Below are 21,122 nucleotides of genomic sequence, written 5' to 3' on the forward strand. Positions count from 1 at the left end.
TAGTAACAAGTCATCAGCATGTTGACACATTTCCCAACCAAAAGGCTATTTTTTTCTCCAGGTCTGGAGACAAACAAATGCTCTTTTCTTTACCCGGCAACAGATGATAATATAGCTGCTGTGTTGAGTCTACCACCCAGTTTACCATCTGTCTTAACTTCCACCATAAGCACTTCTCCAAGAAAGCAACGACAAACGCAGCCAGCGAGGCCAGTTGAGATAATGGAGGCCACTCCAAAGCGGCCTGAACCTTTCCCCCAACAGATGCTGCATTTATTTAAATATTTGTTTGTCTTTGGATAATCCTCCCATCTAGCGGCGCATCACATGCCAAAACAAAGAGACCCTGAGAATGACTGCCATCTCTCCATAAGCGGCACATTAGTGGGCCGCGGCCTGATCTACTGACTCTGTAAATCTAAACTTGCTCATCACATTTCTGCATCCCTTAAAGACCATAATGTAATCATTGCACCTGGTCAAAAGTGATTACTGATGCATTTAAATAGGAATAAACGGATATTCACAACATACAGTCAACCAGGTATATTTAGGGACATTTTTCACGATTTTCTAGACTTGCTGTCCAGACTCCACCAGCACTCAGTCCTCACCCTCTGGTTCTTGTAGTAAAACGGATCAATGTCTTCCAGTGGCACCCCGATAAGTTCTGTAGGGATGTCACCGAAGATGCGCGGCAGCTGCTTGCCTGCCTCCAGGTCAATCCTGGGTTTGGGTGGCTCTGCGTTCCTCTGAGCCTCGTGGCAACCCTTGGCGTTCTTGGCCTGCTCCTCCGCAATCCGCTGCTCCAGCGCAGCCAAGGATTCGCGAGTGAACCGCCGCAAGCCATCAGGACCCGTTGGTAACAGCATGGTTGCCATCTTTTCATCCTGATTCTCCTGTACTAGAATTTACTTACAGCTACGGGAAGTGGGGGAGGGACAACACAGGGAAAGCAGAGATGAAGGGAGGTGAGAGAGAATTGTAAAATTCAATAATACAGGCTCACGAAACACTTTGCAAACAACGTGGCGTCTTGGATGTTGAATTTTTGTCATACACGCATCAGATAAAACCATACATCTAGCACATAAAGGGTTCAAATGGGGGGAGGGGGGGGGGGGTTTAGAGTGATGAGATGAGGGTTGTTTTACGTCCAAGTGCCTTTAACAACTAACCACTAATTGTGTCCTATCTTGCAGGTTTTCTAAGTTTCTAATCTGTAGCATCAATACTGGGTTGACCTGCGGTCCAGAGAGGCACTTTGGCAAGGCGAGTATGTCTACTGTAACAACTAAGTCTATGAATACAAAATCCTGGTGTAGGAGAGACAAAACTTTTGGTCACAGATAGCAAACTAAAGTGCGTCTGCAACCGAGGTGGAGAGGTGATCACACACCAAATGCTCCATGCATTTACATAGCACAGATGCTAATGCTATGGGCCTGTATATGGCGGACTCATTCTATATGTGGGCAACAAAGCTGGAGTCCAGGACCTGCTGGAGCATGTGGGAGACTTGGACTGCTGGTCCCAGTATTTTTGCAAAAGAGGGCAGGTATTTTATTAGGGCCGGCCTCTAGTTTCTTTTTACGAGACATATTTTCAGTCTTAAAGCTGTTTTAATCAACTTTCCATATGATATAATATGAATAATGTCAAAAGAGATTGCTTGTAAGAATACTGGAAATTTACCACCCAACACTGCATTTATCTCAGCACAATGGAGCGTTCAAGCAAACTACCTGCTCAGCATCAAACAGCAGCCAGATGGTGGCAGCTAGCTGATGAACAAAATGGAGCATTTAGCAGCTAAAGAGCTAGATATTTCCATCAGGAGTTGGTGGAGACCAAAACAAAGCTACAAGGAGAGAATATTGGACTGTCGGAATAGTCTTGTTTTCATAGTCTCATATTTTAAAAGAAGCATATATCAGGACAATAAGCACTGATATATTTTAAAAGTGGTTCTGTAGAAACTTCTCTGAACATGATCTTCTAAAAATCGAAAAAAGGTCAGATTCGCAGAAACGCTATGAATCACGAGTACGGCAATTGAGCAACAGGAAATTGTAAATATTCTCTTTTGCAAGGAAAGCCAAACAATTCGGATGAAATATGATACTTAAAGGGCACTGGTATGTATGTCTCCATCGCTGACGACCTTATCTTTTTCAAGGGAAGTCCAGAGACTTCATATGATGTGTCACCTCGCCACTGACCACCAGCTCCCTGTTATCCAACCTCTGTCAAACTAGGGCAGCCATAGTTGTGAGTCAGAGGGATTAAGTCCACAGTCTGCAGCTCTGACCAGAGGTTTTCACCAGCACTGATTTAGGATGGCCATCACTTTTTTTTTTGCCTGGGCCTGGACATCGACCAGCAACCTTAAAGATATACTCTGACATTTTTAACGCCAAAACGCACTCCTAAAAGCCAAAATGTCCTCCTACCCCTCTCTTGATGTTTCCAAACTAAACTGCAGGTCAAGGTTCACATCATTCAGCATTCATTGTGTTTCAGGCAAGCTGACAAATGTAAGTCAAATATGCACTTTCCCTTTTGCTCTGTTTTGGTCTCAACCGACAACTGAGGGGATTCAACTGACTCTTTAGCTTCTAAATGCTCCAATGTGTTGGCATAGTTGCTAAATGTGTCTGTCTGCTGCGTAGCAAACAGCTGGTTTATCTGAGCTCTTTTACTGAAAACGGCTGCAGAATCGTTAAGTTACCGTTCATAAAACCAAGACAAAGAGCTGAAAGTCGCCGCATAGAGCTAATAAACTTCTTAAGATTATGACAGCACTGAAATCTGGAAAAAGTGGAAACTTGACTTAACAAATTGGTAGTGACATATTTTCTGTGTAGCTCCTTTCCAGTTTACTACAAGTTTGTATAGTAAAGTCACAGCTGTCAGTAGCCAATTTTGAGTGTTTAAATTCTGTCAGAAAATTAATGAATGATAAGTTAGTCAATATAATACTTGCGGATTTCTAAAGTCTTAATTTCTGGACGTCTGGACTTAAATAAAGTATAAGGACAGTTTACAGGTAATCTGAGTTGAAACTGAAGCCATCATCCAAATAAAGACAAAACTCAAGGCCTTTGGACTACCTAATTTTTAGCCAATGGCGAAGTCTGATATTTTAATAACTGGAAAGGCTTTCCAAAGAGAGGATTACATTTCTCTCTTCCCCTTTTGACAGAGAGAAAATACCATTGTATCCTTTTCATACCGACTAAGCTGTGTGAGTTCTCCATCTCCTGTCCTGAAATGCATTGATCCCTTCACACATCCAGCCAGACGCTAGTTATCTGCTTTCACTTGATCTGCTTATTTGGCCCAGGTTGATCTCAGATCAGCCTGTCTCACACAGCCCAGCGCTATCCCCATTCGCTATCAAAAAAATAAATAGGTTAAGGTCCATTTGCAACGTCATGAAACAGATAAACGGATTCAGAGCATATTTCTGTCAGGAAGTGACGACAGAACGGTAAAAAGCTACGTGACGATGACCTCTCCTCTGTAACAAACTACATAATCAGAGTATACAATTAATCCACAGTGAAATAGAGAGAATACCGGCCTCTGTGTTTAGATTTACTAGGAAAAATAAAAGTAAAGAATTAGACAACACAGAGAGGGAGGGGGGGCATTTTAGTTGAATGAAAATTAATTCCCATAACAGCCAGATGTGATGTGGTCATCATCACTGCAAATAATTATTATAATTAGATTAAAAGTAGAGCGGAGCCACACACACACACACACACACACACAGACACACACACACAGACAAACCACACGATACGTGTTCTGCAATACTACTGTTTTAAATTCTCATAAATGACAGCTGACCATTAGCTAAAGTCTTGCTAGACTGAACTACAGCTTAACAAATAGGCTACTGCATTATTTAAAACATAAACAAGCAATCAAGCAAATAAATAATACAAATATCTTCATTTAGACAAAGATATGAGTGTGTAATGTAAAATAATGAACCTATCAATGCTCTCTGGTGGACAAAATATGTCAAAGCGACACTGTTTCTAAATGACGATCCAGCTAGTTTTCTGCTCTGAAATTTCTTGTTAATTATCCACCGACATAAACACGACACCAATGATCCGCAATAAGCTCATATTGTACGATATTGCCCTGGCTGATTTCTAGTTCTCTGGTAATGAATGAGGAATACTTTTCTTTTCTCTTATCAGCTACCACCAATGGGCCCATAAGCAAGGCATTGGTCCACCACCACCACTGACTCCACCTTTCACTTCTTCCTCATTTAAAAGCAGGTGCATTTAGGCTTCTTAACATTAATATAGCAGCAAACATCTTTCATCTATATAAATATAATGTCTTCCGGAGCAGAGAACAAAGTCGCTCTCCCTCTGTGTGTGTGGTTATCTGAGCTTCTCCTTGCTTTGTTTACACGTCTGGGCAACACGTGCTCTAAGTGCACTTTTGCTGCTGTTTAGCTGTTAGCTCGTTAGCTGTAAGCCACTGGCTAGCCGTCGCCATGTTGAGAGCCGTTGAGAGGCAATCTAAATGGGGGCTAAGTGACAACCCTTCCTGTGGACGACCATGGGACCTTATTTTGGAATATAAAAAAAATATGTACAAGACTCAATGGCAAGAGGGGAATCATTTTTTTTATCCCGTTTGAATCGTGGCATGAATCACACATCTGATGTTAGCTTGGCTTGCTAGCTAGCTAGCTAACTTACCTACATTCCATGCAAGAACAAGCGAGACCCGTTGTTAGTGCGAGTAACGTTACATCCCGGTTACAACACACAAGCATCGTGGCTACACAACTTTTCGGTGCGGTGCTTTCTAACGTAAGTATTTTCACAGTCTTCAACGGTTCAACGATGAAATAGGACTTTCTTGACCTGCAAAATTATCTTTTACAGTGACAATCCTCATGTGTCATTCATGGCACAATTAAAAAAAAATAAAAAATTCTCTTGCCATTGATTACCATTCATTTTTTTCTTCCAAAATAAGATCCAATGGTAAAACTTTGCCTCTGTATCCCGTATCTTGCACCTTTAAAAGAAAGGGACTATAGCTGACTGTTAGATACTTTCAAAGGATTAAAAGGAATGACTAACAGATTATGTAATGATGATGGGATTCTGTTTTGTGTAACTATCACACACGTATTTGCCATGTGGACCATCCAGCATCAGGTGGATCTGGTGCTGAATTTTGGTGCACGCATAGGTCGTCTTTATCGGATTCACCTGTGGAACCTCATGACTGATGAACTGAACTTATTTCTTATCAATAAGTAACAGATCACAACCCTAAACTTATATTGGATATATAAATCCAAGTCCATGAGTCAAGAAGGCTGTAAGTGTTTCATAACGTGCTGAAGTAAAAGCCTTATTTTCTTCTTGGGGACAGGAGATGATAACATGTTACCTCTTCACTCTCAACATTTACATTTTTTTCATTCAACGCTACTAAAATACAGTTTTATCTATTTGTTCAAGGTTTTTAAATCTTTTTAATTTGTAATCAGAGAGTTTTTGCCAAATTATGTTAATATTTGAAACCTCAGAAAACATGTATCACATATCTCTTGTGAATTTTCTGCATTTAATGTTACAGAGCGTGTGTTTGAAATAGGACAAGTGTGATCCCCTTGTTGTCGTTGTGGTCATTATGTAATATGTACTCCACTTTAAATTTTGGCCAAATATACTTAAGGATTTTGGTCAAACAAACAAGTGAATAAATGGGATTCCAAGTATTAAGATGTTTGGAGTTTTGTGTTACTTTTGTACATCTTTTCTTTCTTGAATTGTAAAAACTAATATTATGTGGAACTGTTGACTGACGGTTTACCATCAAATTAAACAGTCTGATTACTTGACATCAAAACTTTTAAAATAAAAGTTCGACTGTACATATATTGTGTGTTCTGGGCCACATTGCGTGTCAGTGCCCTCTCAGAGCTTCATGGGGGCCCAGACTGAACTGATGACCTACTTCTCCTGCAAAAACCTTTCAATGTAATTGCATGAGATAGCTTAAATACGTAGGTTACGGAAGGTATAGACATACAAAATGAGACAGAATATCATTCATCATGAGGCTGATGAATTGATGAAAATGACTTTCATGAGCTCTGCTGTTCCACATGCTTAACTGAATCCCTCCCCAAACGCAGGGACATCTTAAAACCAATCATCGGTTACATTAGACGAGTAGATGAAGGTGTCAGATGTCACCAAAAGAGGAAAACGCATCTCAAATGTGCCTCACACGGCATTATGTAATGTGTCACTGCAGAAGTGAGAGATCATGAAAGTGAATTTCCTAAGTAAGTGTAAGCCTTTAATGCTCACATCAAAACATGAAATATTAAATTGATATTTTGCTTTATGCACTTTCTGGTATATCATTTTTTATGATATATAACATAAGCCATGTTAGTGCTGTTTTAAATGATAGAATCCTAAAACTAGAGTAATAACAATGTTTCTTTCTTTTTTCCCCCGAAATGTAACTTGAAGGAAAGACAGAAAAGCAGTTAACAAATAATTATTATTTAAGAAGTCATCCTCCAGAATGAATGCATGCTCAGTATTAATTCCAGAAATCCAATAATAATAATAATAATAATAATAATAATAATAATAATAATAATAATAATAATAATAATAATAATAATAATAAAAACACTTACATATGAAACTCTGAGATTTGCATAATTTCCAGAGTTGAGTTCTTCGGCTTTCAGAAGAAGGAAAAACCAAACTCTCCGCGCAAAATCCATGTCTCCGCGTCAGGGTTTATTCTCCATGATTGACCAAAAACTCCAATCCAACAAGGGCAAGAAAAGTGCGTCTTATTTTCACCACAATCCCAAAGTTTTAGCGAACAAAGCTGACACTTCTAGACCATAAACGCCAGTGGTCTAATCACCTTATGTTGGACATTTTTTTTGAAAACGTGCCACAGGTGCGACTCGCAGGCTGTCACCTTCCCTTTCCATCTGAGCGGCTCTTCCGCATTCATCCCACAGAGGAGAGGTTCGGGGCGAGCCGCCGAGCGTGGAGAGAGGATGCTGCGCTGTCTTCAGCAGCTGCGCAGCGGCGGGAGAGGCGCACCTCGATTTGCCCTTGAGCAAGAGCATGAGGGAGGGAGGATGCTGCTGCTGCTGCTTATGCTGCTGCTACTGCTGATGTTGCTGCTGCTGCTGGAGCACAGGGGATTACCGCTCCTGCATGCCACACACTCAAATATGAGGAAAGTGCGCATTTTACCACATCACCAAATCATGCAGTTTATAGTAGCCTATACCTTCATAGAAAGCATTATTGTTTTCTGAGTGTATGAACTTGTTCTTACTTTCAATGTTGATATTTGACAGAGCCATGTGCAAACACACAGCAAGTCATTTCACTGTCTAACAAAATATTTAGATTTTGAATAATGTCCTTAAACGAACCGGAAAAGAACATGGTAAAACACAAGCTGTCAGCATTTTTTTTTTTTTTTAATTGTGTTCCAGTGGGCTGAGGGATGGTGGATTTCGGATGGCCGAGCGGTGTAATACGTATGCAGTTGTTCGTCTCTTTTGCGCCATCTAGTGGCCAACGGTGGAGTTTCTATGAATTGGTCAGCTGATTAGTCTTGTCTGGGAGATGCAGTATTTGCACATATCAAAGTTCAAGCAAAAGAAAAAAGGTTTAAATAGCATGTTGTAGCATTTTGGACCCAGTAGGCCTAGTAGGCCCCTGGTTCTCTTCAACATTTTATTTCTGGCAGTGTAAAGAGGGCTTTAAGCATTTTAGACCTACATATTGAGGAAACAATGAGTTTGGTTTCGATTTTGATTCCTGGAAACAGCCCAGGTCCTAATATGATGTAAAACTGCTGTTTTGACAGGGAAGGCTACAGTAACGCACAACATTTTAATAAGGTTGAACATCTATCTTTTGTTTTAATCGTAGTCTGAAAGGAGACCGTATGAGAATTTAAAGGCCTTCTTGGTTTTTTCATGGATCTATGTGACTTTCAGAGGAAAATGTAGCACTGATGCTGAGAAAATATGCACCTTAAGGGTGTTATTTGAGAGTATGTTAGAATACAATTATACGTTTTATATCTAAACATCATAGAACAATTATTTCCATTAGTTGTTTCAGGCCCTAATAAGTGGGAGTCCCTGGCAGATGCCTTGTCATTTGGATATAATAAGCCTTATAATAAACATTTATCTGGTCTACCAGGCCCATCTTACTGTGAAACTGAAAGATAGCGTGAAAACCACATTACCCATACGGCTCAGGTGCATATGTTGTCTTTTTTTCCGGATGTAGCGTCACGCGAATTGACTGTCAACATGCAAGATGGCCACGCATCACAGGCAAAATGCTGCTGGGCGGAGAAAAGTACAGGTACTTTACAATGGTTGTATTATTGCTCAGCTTGTGGCAGCGCCGTGATTGTCGAGTTCGACCTGGAAAAGTGCGTCACGGATACTCGACGGGCGGCAAAATCCGTCCGCAAAAAGCAGCGCTGCTGTTATGAGTCATGACTCAAGCCGGCTAACCCAGCTAGCTTAGCTTACGTTAGTTAGCGTCTTCTGCTAACGGTTGGTTCTACGTGATTACATGTTGTTTTTTGGAAACACTGAACAAGGGAGTGCGTGTCAAATATATTATGCCACAACTACCTCGCTTGTTAGTAGACTCGAATGATTCACGCGCTGTCTTATGACGCGATTTCTGCTGTTAACGGCTTTGACGGTAGCTTAGCGGCACTGTATCTGGGCTCGGTCTAATTGCTGGGGGGACGTTGGCGTGTCGGCGTTTCTGTCGCGCGCCCTGTCAGTGCACATCGCTACGAAATCAAAGCACCCTAGAATTTGTCCATCGTTAACATGACTCAACGGGGAATAATATCCCCCATAGGCGTGTGCGTGTGTGTGTGCGTGTGTGTCACTTAGCCTGGCTAACGTATAACGTTTCCTTAGCTAGCTTGTCCTCACAACGACGAGCGTGGATTGTTAGCGCGTCGGAACGACCTCGGTGCTCACGCTACTATTTGTGTTTCAGGTGTCCTATGTCATTAGGGACGAGGTGGAGAAGTACAATCGAAATGGGGTGAATGCACTCCAGCTAGACCCGGCGCTGAACCGGCTCTTCACCGCTGGAAGGGACTCCATCATCCGGATATGGAGCGTCTACCAGCATAAAGTAGGACTTCTTAGATTCTTCATCTATATTTAAAAAAAATGGCCAGACAGCATTGCGTCATTTTTTCCTCCCATAACCAAGAGTGGAGGTGTCTTAATTTCTGTTCGCTTTCTTTGCAGCAGGACCCATACATTGCCTCGATGGAGCATCATACAGACTGGGTCAATGACATAGTTCTCTGTTGCAATGGCAAAACATGTGAGTGTGATAAAGAACAGTTTTTAAATTGAGTTTTATTAGGTGTTGTTCATGCTACTTTTTTTTTTCTGGCGGACTTATCGACCGTCTTCTGTCTGCAGTGATATCTGCCTCATCAGACACAACAGTCAAAGTGTGGAACGCACATAAAGGCTTCTGCATGTCAACGTTACGAACACACAAGGACTACGTGAAAGCTCTGGCCTACGCTAAGGACAAGGAGCTTGTGGCATCCGCAGGTCTCGACCGGCAGATCTTTCTGTGGGATGTGAACACACTAACAGCGCTCACTGCTTCCAACAACACTGTCACCAGTAAGTCACCAGTTTTGTAGGGATGAGCCGATACTGATTTTTCTGACTCGTATAGCTGGATTGGGTATCTTGTGAAAATGAGGCCGATCTTGTGAAAATGAGGCCGATCTATTCAGTTAAATTCTATGTTCGTATACTGTATACGTTATATAATTGAATCTTGATTCCCGTTAAGTTTTTTCAACCAACTTCCACACAGTGAGGCATTTAGGTTATTAAACAAATGGATATTGGAATCGGGACGGAAAATGTTGGCTCAGTGCTTTTCTAATTGTTTGTTTCTGTGTTCCATTTTCTGACCCACAAGTACCGTTTATTGTGCGTTTGTACTGTTCTGTAATGTCTGAATATGTTTTTCTGAGATATTCTGTACCCGTGGACTCACTATAATCTGTCTCCAACAGCCTCGTCGCTCAGTGGGAACAAGGACTCTATCTACAGTCTGGCTATGAACCAGATGGGTACAGTCATTGTATCAGGATCCACAGAAAAGGTTTGGGTTTCCATCAGTATGACACAGATATATGTCGCACTATAAATTGAATTGAAACTAAATACAAAAAAAACATTGATTATTTCACTGCCCTGTGTCCTGTAGACCTACACATCTGTGTGGACATTCATTCGTTTACAAATTGGGGTTACAGGAGGTGTTCTGTTACTTTTAAACCATGTGAATGCTTTAATTAACCTGTCACAGTAATCTGGTGTGCATGTTAATGTAGTGAAGAAGTGCTCATCTTCACTCCCTCCTTCTGTTCATCCCTTCGTCAGGTCCTGAGAGTGTGGGATCCTCGAACATGTGCTAAACTGATGAAGCTAAAAGGTCACACAGACAACGTCAAGTCCTTGCTACTGAATCGAGATGGCACTCAAGTGAGTCGAGATGTGTGAAGTCCACAGTGGTGGCAGCGGTTAAACGGAGGGATTTTTAAAATCTAAACCCGCTGTCCTTCCCCTGCAGTGCCTGTCGGGCAGTTCGGACGGGACCATCCGCCTGTGGTCACTTGGCCAGCAGAGGTGCATCGCCACCTACCGGGTGCACGATGAAGGCGTCTGGGCCCTGCAGGTCAACGAGGCCTTCACACACGTCTACTCCGGAGGCAGAGACAAAAAGATCTACTGCACTGACCTGCGTAACCCCGACATCCGTGTGCTCATCTGTGAGGAGAAGGCCCCGGTGCTCAAAGTAAGAAGAAACCAGAACACCTTTTCATTGGAAAAGCGGAATGGATCTTGAATGCTGAAATAAATTTAATCTCGGGCAAATTCAATGTGAAAGTCTATCGTCTTTAAATGGAATCGTGATTAAATTATATATTGAGATATGGTTATATGCATATATTACATCGACTACATTTTTAATCTGATCCGAGAATCTGATCAAACTCAGTTTAATCAAACCACTGTCTTAAATCTGATTACTCTGTATTCGTGTGCTTGCATGTCAACGTCATCGTGTGTGGCTGGAAATATTTCTCTATAATTTCACCTGCAACTGTTCTTAATTAAATGAGAAAATACTCTTAATTTTTTAAGTATTTAATTCACACGATAGCATGCAAAAATAGGCTTTACCCCGTGGTTATTTATTTGTTTTATGATATGATTTGTTATTTGATATATATCGTTATGGAGATATGAAATGAGCTATATCGTAAAAGCTGCATGTAGTACTTGGTGGGTCATGGTTCTGTCATTTTACCTGCGTTTGGTGTTTCTGTTGCCAACAGACATTATTGTTACATGCATGATATTTTTGGTTGGTCGTGCAGGGCTAATTTGTTGAGCTTTGTTAGCAATGACTGTGCTTGTGAAGAAAGCAACCAACAGTTATATAATGGCCCTCGGTCATTTCTGTACTCGTATCCAAACATCTGGACTCATTCAACCTTTTGCTGTCTTTCCCTTTTGCTCAGATGGAACTGGACAGATCCGCTGACCCACCTCCAGCAATCTGGGTCTCCACCACCAAGTCATCCGTTAATAAATGGGTAAGCATGCGTGACACCTCCGAGATCACTGGCCAACTGTCAGCATGATGACTGTGGTATACTGTGTGGATGGACTCGTGCATGTGGCCACTCCTAATGCTATTCAGTTGTAATCCTCCTGCAATTTGTGTAAGAATTTAAACCAGCTTTGTGATGATGTGGGCGTTACACAAAAGATAATTGCGTTTCATTAAATCGCCTGCTATCCCCGCAAGGGAGAGCGATTATTAAAACCCAGAGCAATCTGTAATGATTACCATTTCTTTGTGTGCATGTGTATACGCAGTCTCTAAAGGGAATGCACAACTTCCGATCATCAGGAGAATATGACAATGACTGCACTACCCCTCTGACACCACTGTGTACTCAGCCAGAACAAGTCATCAAGGGTAAACATTCGTCTACAGCGTTTCCTATAACATTTCCCATGGACATTCTGTAGAGTGAAATGCTGTGTTGTGTTTGCAGGCGGTGCCAGTATCATACAGTGCCACATTTTGAATGACAAGAGACACATACTCACCAAAGACACCAACAACAACGTGGCTTTCTGGGATGTCCTGAAGGTAAACTCCACGCTGTGGTTTAGACCTATCTAAGTGTGATTGTGTCTGCCGCTCTTTCATCCAAGTCGCGTGCCTCGTTTCCGCCGCATGGTTTGGCTGTCTGGGTCGATGGTAACGTGGCTATTAAAAAATGGCAGGTGTGTGCAGGATGTCCAAGTGACAATTCTGTCTGACCAATAGTCCATAAGCATTAGTAATACTATCCACAACTTCCTAAAAATAGCAATTTGAGTAGAGCTGTGCCGTACCATGCAGTGGAAACACAGCAATAGTGAATCTAATGGTTCAAATTCGCTTCTAACAAGTAACACCACGGCCCACCTGGCGGAGGACGGTCATGGTTATTTGGGGCTCACCTGCCCTGACCCATACCTGTGGTTTAAATTGACTTCATGTATATATATATTTTTTTTCACTTCAGGCTTGCAAGGGCGAAGATTTGGGCAAAGTGGAGTTTGACGAAGAGATTAAAAAGCGCTTCAAAATGGTCTACGTGCCAAACTGGTTCTCTGTAGATCTGAAAACTGGGGTGAGTGTGGCAACACAAAAGCCTTTCCATCTGTATCTGTATAACTTTTCAAAGTCCTTCCTGAGCCTGGTTAGTGGTCTCATTGTTGCACGTTCACTTTTTTAACAGATGCTCACCATCACATTGGACGAGAGCGACTGCTTCGCTGCCTGGGTGTCCGCAAAGGACGCCGGCTTTTCAAGCTCCGATGGATCCGATCCAAAGTGTAAGCCATCTGAGTGAATCACAAGTGACTATTGAATCGAGCAGAACTGGAGCTAACTGCCCCTTTTAATCTCCACAGTGAACCTGGGTGGACTGCTGCTCCAGGCTCTGCTGGAGTTCTGGCCCAGGACTCGCATCAACCCCATGGACGAGGAAGAGAACGAGGTGAACCACGGTAAGGAGGGAGGTGGGGAAACTGGCAAATCGTTACGACGCCGAAGTCGACCCAGACCTCTGCAGGAATGCTCCGGGGACATCATTGTTCCACTTGTCTTTCGATCCGCTCGGCTGCACACTCGACATCATTTCCTGCTGCTGTCTTACAGTAAGATTGTGTTCTTGTGCCCACAGTGAACGGAGAGCAGGAGAACCGCGTCCAGAAGGGGAACGGATATTTCCAAGTGCCACCACACACGCCAGTCATCTTTGGGGAAGCAGGAGGCAGAACTTTATTTAGGTAATGTTTCACCAACGTCCTTATCAACACAGGTTAAATGTTAACTCGGGGAGAGCAGCCTGCTTTCTAATGTCACCAGTTTATAGTCTTCAATAGGAATGCTGATGGTTGATTTGTTTATTGCACCTCTGCGTAGCTTCTGATGTGCTGCGTTGTGTGTTGCAGGTTGCTATGTAGAGATTCAGGTGGAGAGACGGAGTCGATGCTGCTGAATGAGACGGTTCCACAGTGGGTTATTGATATAACTGTAGACGTGAGTACAATTTGCTTTATTTTAGGTTACATTAGATATATGTGTGTGGTATGTGTGTATCTACAGCTAGGGCTGTGTGATATGGCCAAAGACTCTCATCAAGATATAGGCCATTTCATAAAGCCTTTTTTTTTTTGCTGGTGTGAATTTAATACTACATTAAATATTAAGTATTTTTCTCATTTAATTTAGACATTTAGTGCAACGTGAAGACGAGTTTCGATTGAAATTATAAAGAAAAATTACATAAATATTTCCAGCTATACACAGACTGTTTAAATGCATGCACACACATACAGAGTCAGCAGATTAAGGCAATCGTTTAGCTAATTTTAGTTAGTTTGTGCTGATTATTATTCATTAAGACAATGTGATCGGGATAGACCTAAATCTAAACCTCTTTCATTCAGAGAAGCCAATAAAATACTTTTTTTTTAACCAATGTGACATTGATGTTTCAGAGCTCTCGGTTGTTTTTGACAAACCATCTGTTTGAAGCTTGTAGCCTAACACAGGAACGTCAGACATTGTAGTTGGATGATGTTTTCTTTTGCTGTGGGAAACAATACAGGTAGTTCCTGAAATAGTGTATAGACCTTTCTTACAACAGACTTTACTTGTCATAGCAGGAAAAGCTCAGGTATTACTAACAACATGAACAATGGCTCTATTCTATGTAAGTCTCACGTCGTGGTTCCACTTTCCACTTCCCCCCCTTTACTGCGACTTTTGTCATCCGATCGCCTTAACTGTCAAGGCCGTACGTTCCCAGATCAGATGTTTCTCTCATTGGGATCCGATCAGTCGGACCACATGCCGATCACGGCTGTGAGAGCGAAGGGAAGAGAGGAGGAAAACCAGGGCTGGAGATAGATGATATACAGTCTTCTAAGTTACTGCTGAAGATCTTGTGGCTTATAAATAAAAGCTATTAACACTTTTATTGTGAAGAATTTATAGGAAAGTATGTTTATTACTGAATGTGCCCAGCTTTGTTAGTGGCTGTTCTTCAATAAAACAGTTTATTAAGACTGCAGGAAGAATGAGCAGCAAAACTTAACGGGCGAAGACTTTATAGGAACCTAAATGTGATTATCCACCGTTTTTAAAGCCGCTCCTTCGGTGGCATTGAAGTGTCGAGTGTGGACACGGCTCAGATCCCATCTGGTGCATCTCATCACAAAGTGGCATTGAAAAGATGAGTGTAACCACGGCCTCAGCAAGACGGGACATTGAGTCTGCATGCACGATATCGGGGCCCTGACCCTGGAGCAGCTGAATGGAATTCAGCCATCCTTAATGCCGTTTACACCTGTGCTTTTCTGACTGAAAATCTCAATTTAGACTTCTATGATACAGCATGTTTGGCAACAATTTATTTGTTTAATTTGCATGAAATATCTTTTCCTCTTCTATTTCAGAAAAATATGCCCAAGTTCAACAAAATCCCGTTCTACCTCCAGCCCCATTCTTCCTCTGGTGCAAAAACTCTAAAGAAGTGAGTTTGTCGTCTGCTCCCGGATTGTGTTTCCTTTTTATCACCAGAACTATCAGCACAAGTGAGAGCTACCTTAACCCGCTGTGTGTTTGTGCAGGGACCGTCTCTCGGCCAGTGACATGCTCCAAGTGAGGAAGGTGATGGAGCATGTTTACGAGAAGATCATCAACCTGGACAACGAGTCGCAGACCACCAGCTCCTCAGCCAACGATAAGCCGGGGGAGCAGGAGAAGGAGGAGGACATGGCCATGCTCGCCGAGGAGAAGATCGAACTAATGTGTCAAGACCAGGTGGGCATGGCATCTTGTGGCCCCGCACGTTCTGCCATCTTGTGCAACCTCTGTCATTGTATTAATTTTATTTTTTTTATCCTTCAACCAGGTTCTAGATCCCAACATGGACCTGCGAACAGTTAAACATTTTATCTGGAAGAGCGGAGGGGACTTGACGCTTCACTATAGGCAGAAGTCCACGTGAAAATCCTAATTTTTAAATCAAGAACTCTTAGTCATTTGCCAATCACCACCCACCTCTGACATGTAGTTCCCTAAACCCCATTGTGTGGTCAAGAGTCGCAGTATCAATGAGAATCCAGTTAAAAAAATTGTGAGGACGAGGCTCAGGGTGTATCATAGGGAACTGACCAGAACAGGCCGGAGCAGTCAACAGACACCTGGGAGATTATATGGTCCATAGTTTCATTTATTTTAATTTTTTTTTTTTTTACAGTTTGAAGAAAGGACTCACCAATTTCTTTCTTTTTTTTTTTTTTTTTACATTGACTGCTTTGTTTGTTCTTTCCTTCCGATGGCGGTTTTATTTCGAAGCGACAGAAGTTGCAGTAAGCGTTTGTGTCTGAGCGCGTGTGTTTTACACACGTGGATGTAGTAGACTGTTTGTTTGTTCTAGTACATTCCAGAAACTGTCCTTGTTCTACAAACACTCCACGCCCGTCTCGGCAGCATCACCAGTGTAGGAGTCCACTCGGCCTGTGGGTAGCGTCACAGCCCCTCAAAGCAATCCTCCTCCGTTCTGCTGTCATCTTAACTTGAACTTAACTTAGACACCTAATTATTGCAGAGCTTGAACCTCATTGACAGAAGCACCTGTTGTCTTTGTCATTTATTTTTTAGCTGTGCTGTTCTCAATGGACTGAATGTTCTTTGTTTTGTAAATATATGGAAAACATTTTTTCTGATTTAAGTGGCTTTTGTTTTCACAGCAGTTTTATTTTGTTGTTGTACAGTTTACTTAAAAAAACAAAACAAAACCCGACAATTATTTTTCCAAAACCCTAGAGCACATTCATGGTCATGATGGTCATTTGACTTGGATGTTAAAAACCCAGAAATTGCATTTTACTCTTTAAGAATGTTAGTAGTCGTCCAAGTCATCTTAGCAATCGGGGAAATTCTATATAAGGTATATATCTTTAATAACAAATGTGTGGTCATGAGCAGTGACTTTGACGACAGGGAGGGCTGTTCCTAATGTATATTTCATTTAGATTTAATAGTTAAATGGAACATGAATATAACTTGAAGGGAAATCTCATCCAATATCTTAATATTCAACCACTGTGGGGAATTCAACAAAGTGAAATAAATAGGAATACCCATTTCTCTCTTGGTTTGTCACCAAGCAGAACAGATCTTTTCATTGTAAATTTTTGCAGTTAATTTTGCCATGAAGAATGTGTGTTTAACACCATAGCGAGGACGCATCGAGTGAGCTCTAATTGCCCAAAAAAACCCATGATGGGTACCACAATTAGGCCATAGCACTGCAATATCCCTTGTTGTAATAATTTGTGAAATATGTATATTTTAGGCATTTGAAGAAATAAATTGGAATGGTTTAACAATGACAGATTTATGGGAATTACAAATGGATGTTTTATTGAGTTGTAATGTGTTCAGCTGATGAGTGTGAAGCAAGAAAAACAAGGGACGATTTATTTTTTATTTTTCCTTTTTTTTTTTTAAGTCAAGTGATATGATTGTTTTACCATCAAAGATTCACCCATTTCACATTCATCAAAATACTACACTCATTCCTAATAAAACATACAATTAATTGATAAAATATTTGCAAAAATACTTTTCCTTATTTTACACACTAGCACCTACTTTGACAGTGAAAAACTTTTAAGAAGCCCCCTAGAAAAACGGAAAACGATTACTCGACAGTAGCGTCACTGTTACGAGACTTCTTACATACTGTAAATGAAAGGTCATCTATTGGATTTACACGTTGCCTGTCGCCTCTCGGGCAGTGCTTGTCTACCGTTGCATAGATCACAAACAAAGAAGAGTGAATGAAACAATTCCAGCGACACAAACCATATAAAGTTTAAAAACAGACTGCATGGTTGAATAAATCAAATTGAAGACGGTTGCTTAAAAAAAATAATGGTCTCATCAAATCTGGGGTAAAAACAAAAGTGTACTGACTTTCACGCATAACAACACAAATATTTCCCTCAAACCAACACTTAAAAATCAAATACACGGGCCAATGATTGACTGGTAAGGTATTTTAAACAGCTGTAACAGCAACAGTCCGGTAGCTTCAAAAACATGGATAGTGTTATGAATATTAAGGTGCAGCTGTGCCTTCCTGTGTTAAATGTATGCATTTGTCTTTGGAAGTGTTCAAGTACTCGTCACGTTAGTCTACCAGAAGCAAAGTATTGTCACCCGTATGATCTAACTGCACCAAGCATGGGAAAAAAATGCTGAGGATGTTCTTGGTGTACAAATTAGCAGGAACTCTAAATTCCTACACAAAGATAAAACAAATAAGATATTCCTACGTAAATGGTAATGCTTTAGCTGGTTTCTGTAGTGTAACTAACCTGATCGAGGAGCCAAACGCTTATTGTAAGAATATCAAATCCGACAGCTTTTCCATGTGTGCTGTATTTCCTAGTGTTTCCTTAAAATGCCCTCATGATTGTCAACTTCACTTAGTATTTTTTTTTTGTATGGCCTGAAGCAAGCTTACTCGAGAGGAGTCTCCTCTTCTTCTTGTTCCTCCTCATCACTCTCGTGGCTGCAGTGGTGAGCGGGACTCGTATCCAGAGGCTCCTCCTCTAGCCCTGTTGCATCCTCGGAGGTCTGAGCAGGAGACTCGTCAACAGCAGAGGGAGAGGAGGAGAGGGGGGAGAGATCGACGGAAGATGGGCGGGGAGCGTCTTCGGCCGGGACAGAGGGCTCGGCAGCAGGAGGCTCTACAGGGAGAGATGACTCGCACATAGGGGGGCTGGGGCTGTGGTTATATTCGCACAGAGAGCCAGGTAGCTCTGTGGACTCTGCGACCAGGTGAGATGGCTCCACTGGTAGGACGCCTGAATCAGACAAAGTGTCCGTGGAAGAGAGAGCAGAGATGAGGTCCATGGCTGCCTGGGAGCTCAGCTCTTGTGGCTCAGTCTGGCTGTCTGGAGACGATGAAAGCAGCCCGCTGTCCCCCAGCTCCTCTGTACAACACGGAATACAAACATTCAGTCTATGTTCCTTTGGCCCAAATCTGCACACCATATCTCTGGGACACTTGTATACTGTCCTAACTTACCAACACCAGAGATGTCACATTCCTTCTCCTCGTGCATAGTCAGTGACGTGTTGGTCATGTCGATGGACGACACGGACAGATCCAGCCTGTCCGCCAAATCTGCAGGGTCGGGGTTCGTCACTGCCACTTCAGACTCGGAGAAACCTGGAAAAACGAGCACAACATCTGTTGAAAAGGTTCTTACGGACAAGATACCATCATCAGGCTCTAAAAACCAGCGCATATCTGAACTGACCAGGATCCATGACCCTCTGGATGGGTGGAGGTAGAGGATCTTCCTGGAGGGACACCTGCTCCAGGTCTAACAATTCTTCACTTTGACTTGAAGGTGCCATCAAAGGTGCCTGGAAAACAGGAAACAGACATAAGCTCTACTTCCTAAATGCTATTCTCTCCACATTCAATGTAATCTAGCAGTGATAGTGACAGTTAGTCAAACCACTGATTTGATCAAATCATCTTTTTTTGGGGGTTATCTGTAGTAATTTAAGCAATCTAACATTTGTTGATTTCAGCTTCTCAAGTGTGACTTTTAACACATTTAGATTTACCTCCGTGAAACCATGGGCAGGCTGCTCTGGAGAGGGTTGCTCCTCAGGAACCGGGGTGGGGGGCTTTGCCTCTGGAACATCAGTTTGTGCTGGAATCCGGTGCAAGTAGCCATAACCAATGCCACAGCCCAGACTGAGAACAAACATGTTTGAATACACTTACTACAATAGAAAATAATTAAATCTGCAAGTACCTTTCTACTTATATAGCATTTAACTCCAGTGAAAAGGAGTGAATGTTGTCTAAATAAAACAGATGAGAAATACGATGAGATGCAGTGGTTGTGAGTGTATTTGCCACGTACCTGCCCTCTCCGCCCCACGCTCCGTTTGGTGTGACCACCACCTCTCGGCAGTCGTCCGTTTGCGTGTTGTACACCAGCAGCTTCAGGGGCTTCCCTTCATGGGCCTCAATCAGCGAGAAGAAGTCTTCTGACTGGAAATCGGCAAATTCAGAGTTACCTACCACTCATCAATCTTTCAAAGATTTTTTTTAAAGAGATAAAAACCATTTTTTTTTACATCTTGCAACACTTGATCCGCCCCGACGATGTAGTCACTGTGTGGCTGCAGCTCTGCCAAAGCAGCAGGTGAACTGGCCTCCACATCCTACGGGAAAGCAATAGGAGTCAGCAAACTATAAGATAGCAGTATAGGGGGGTCATGAGTCCAGACGTCCAAAATCAGCGTTGGGTCAGTCGTTCCCCCGATTGAAGCTCACCAGAACGTGCCAGACATTCTCATTGGCTCCTTGGTAGCTGCAGAAGCGAACGCTGGCACCCAGCAGGCCCTGGCCCCCCCACGTGTTAGTGGGCACCACCTCCAGCTCACGGACCCTTGTGGTTTTAGTGCTGTACACCTCCACCCTCACCGGCCTCTCCATGTTGGCCTTCAGAATCTCTTTCAGCAGGTCATTTTCCTCATTCTGGCGGAGCAGGGAAATGGGAGGAGTCAGGACAGTGGGCGGTAACTCACTGTTCCTATGCATCTGTGCAGTTTAGGTGCTAACAACAATAACAACAATAACAACCCACGAACTTACAAGTCTTTTGTTGTCCAGAGACAGAATGAAGTCAAAGAAGGGCTGCAGGCCGGCGTTTTCTGCGGGGGAATTTGGCTGCACCTGCAATGACGATTCATAACGATTATTATTCGATCCTTTAAAATACCAAATTTACAATCGTTCTCACCAGAGAGAAGCAGCGAAACTAACGCAATAAAACAACAACTTCCATGAAGCCTTCACGCTGAAAACCATTAGCTGTATTAGTCAAATCATTAGCTAACAGTTAGCTCTTCTTAACAACTCAAGTTACGTACTTTCTTCTTAAATTCAAGCGTATTCCTCACGCAACTACGCAAGTATGTGGAAGTGTCGCACCGTGTCGGAGCCGGTAGAAAGCTGACAGGTCATCGGGTTTTACCCAGCAACTACTCGGCTAGCTAGCTAGCTAGCGGTTAGCATACAGTAACGTCTCACGATAAGCCGCCGCTCCAAATGCAAAGAAGGCCGACAAACTTACGCCGTGCACGTGGTATCCATACGTCCCCCCTTCGGACACCTCTGAACTCTGTGATAACCCCATTCCTGTCACCAATCAGCCGATAATGTCATCAGAAAATAACAAGTGAGTGAGAATTATTTCGGTTGACAGTCCGCGGCCATCTTGTTTGCAGTCCAAAACCATCGAACGTCGCTGCTATCAAACGCGCGCATGCGCAAACAGCATCGTCGAAGCAGAGCTGCGTCGTGTC

General features: G+C 42.4%; 2 protein-coding genes across 3 annotated transcripts; one reads left to right on the forward strand and one right to left on the reverse strand.

Moving 5' to 3' along the window:
• Positions 1–8,347: 8,347 nt before the first annotated feature.
• Positions 8,348–17,547, forward strand: LOC311012370 (WD repeat-containing protein 48). Of its 2 annotated transcripts, none has more exons than XM_084007820.1 (18): positions 8,348–8,429; positions 9,090–9,230; positions 9,350–9,428; positions 9,530–9,742; positions 10,147–10,235; positions 10,517–10,618; positions 10,707–10,931; positions 11,662–11,736; positions 12,023–12,125; positions 12,205–12,302; positions 12,724–12,831; positions 12,940–13,036; positions 13,115–13,210; positions 13,387–13,492; positions 13,658–13,745; positions 15,167–15,243; positions 15,341–15,533; positions 15,625–17,547. In XM_084007820.1, exons 1-18 carry the CDS (start codon positions 8,382–8,384, stop codon positions 15,718–15,720), a joined length of 2,034 nt encoding a protein of 677 aa, XP_083863946.1. In that variant the 5' UTR covers positions 8,348–8,381; the 3' UTR covers positions 15,721–17,547. The 2 variants fall into 2 exon arrangements, with proteins under 2 accessions (XP_083863946.1, XP_083863947.1); XM_084007821.1 differs by having other exon boundaries at positions 9,353–9,428.
• gorasp1a (golgi reassembly stacking protein 1a) lies at positions 17,192–21,086 on the reverse strand. The gene is made up of 9 exons (XM_084007822.1): positions 20,891–21,086; positions 20,410–20,490; positions 20,089–20,292; positions 19,890–19,976; positions 19,673–19,803; positions 19,368–19,500; positions 19,052–19,160; positions 18,817–18,960; positions 17,192–18,721 (listed from the first exon to the last, which is right to left on the reverse strand). Exons 1-9 carry the CDS (start codon positions 20,951–20,953, stop codon positions 18,246–18,248), a joined length of 1,428 nt encoding a protein of 475 aa, XP_083863948.1. The 5' UTR covers positions 20,954–21,086; the 3' UTR covers positions 17,192–18,245.
• Positions 21,087–21,122: the final 36 nt, after the last annotated feature.

This window comes from Eutrigla gurnardus (genome assembly GCF_963514095.1).
Source record: "Eutrigla gurnardus genome assembly, chromosome: 4".
Lineage (NCBI taxonomy): Eukaryota > Metazoa > Chordata > Actinopteri > Perciformes > Triglidae > Eutrigla > Eutrigla gurnardus.

Coding starts and splice junctions, on each gene's coding strand:
- LOC311012370 (XM_084007820.1), top strand. CDS start 8,382: ATGGCCACGCATCACAGGCAAAATGCTGCTGGGCGGAGAAAAGTACAG. Junction 9,429..9,529: donor CTGTTGCAATGGCAAAACAT/GTGAGTGTGATA, acceptor TTCTGTCTGCAG/TGATATCTGCCTCATCAGAC. Junction 13,746..15,166: donor TTATTGATATAACTGTAGAC/GTGAGTACAATT, acceptor CTTCTATTTCAG/AAAAATATGCCCAAGTTCAA.
- gorasp1a (XM_084007822.1), bottom strand. CDS start 20,953: ATGGGGTTATCACAGAGTTCAGAGGTGTCCGAAGGGGGGACGTATGGA. Junction 19,804..19,889: donor CGGATCAAGTGTTGCAAGAT/GTAAAAAAAAAT, acceptor GCCGATTTCCAG/TCAGAAGACTTCTTCTCGCT. Junction 18,722..18,816: donor ATGTGACATCTCTGGTGTTG/GTAAGTTAGGAC, acceptor CGTGTTGTACAG/AGGAGCTGGGGGACAGCGGG.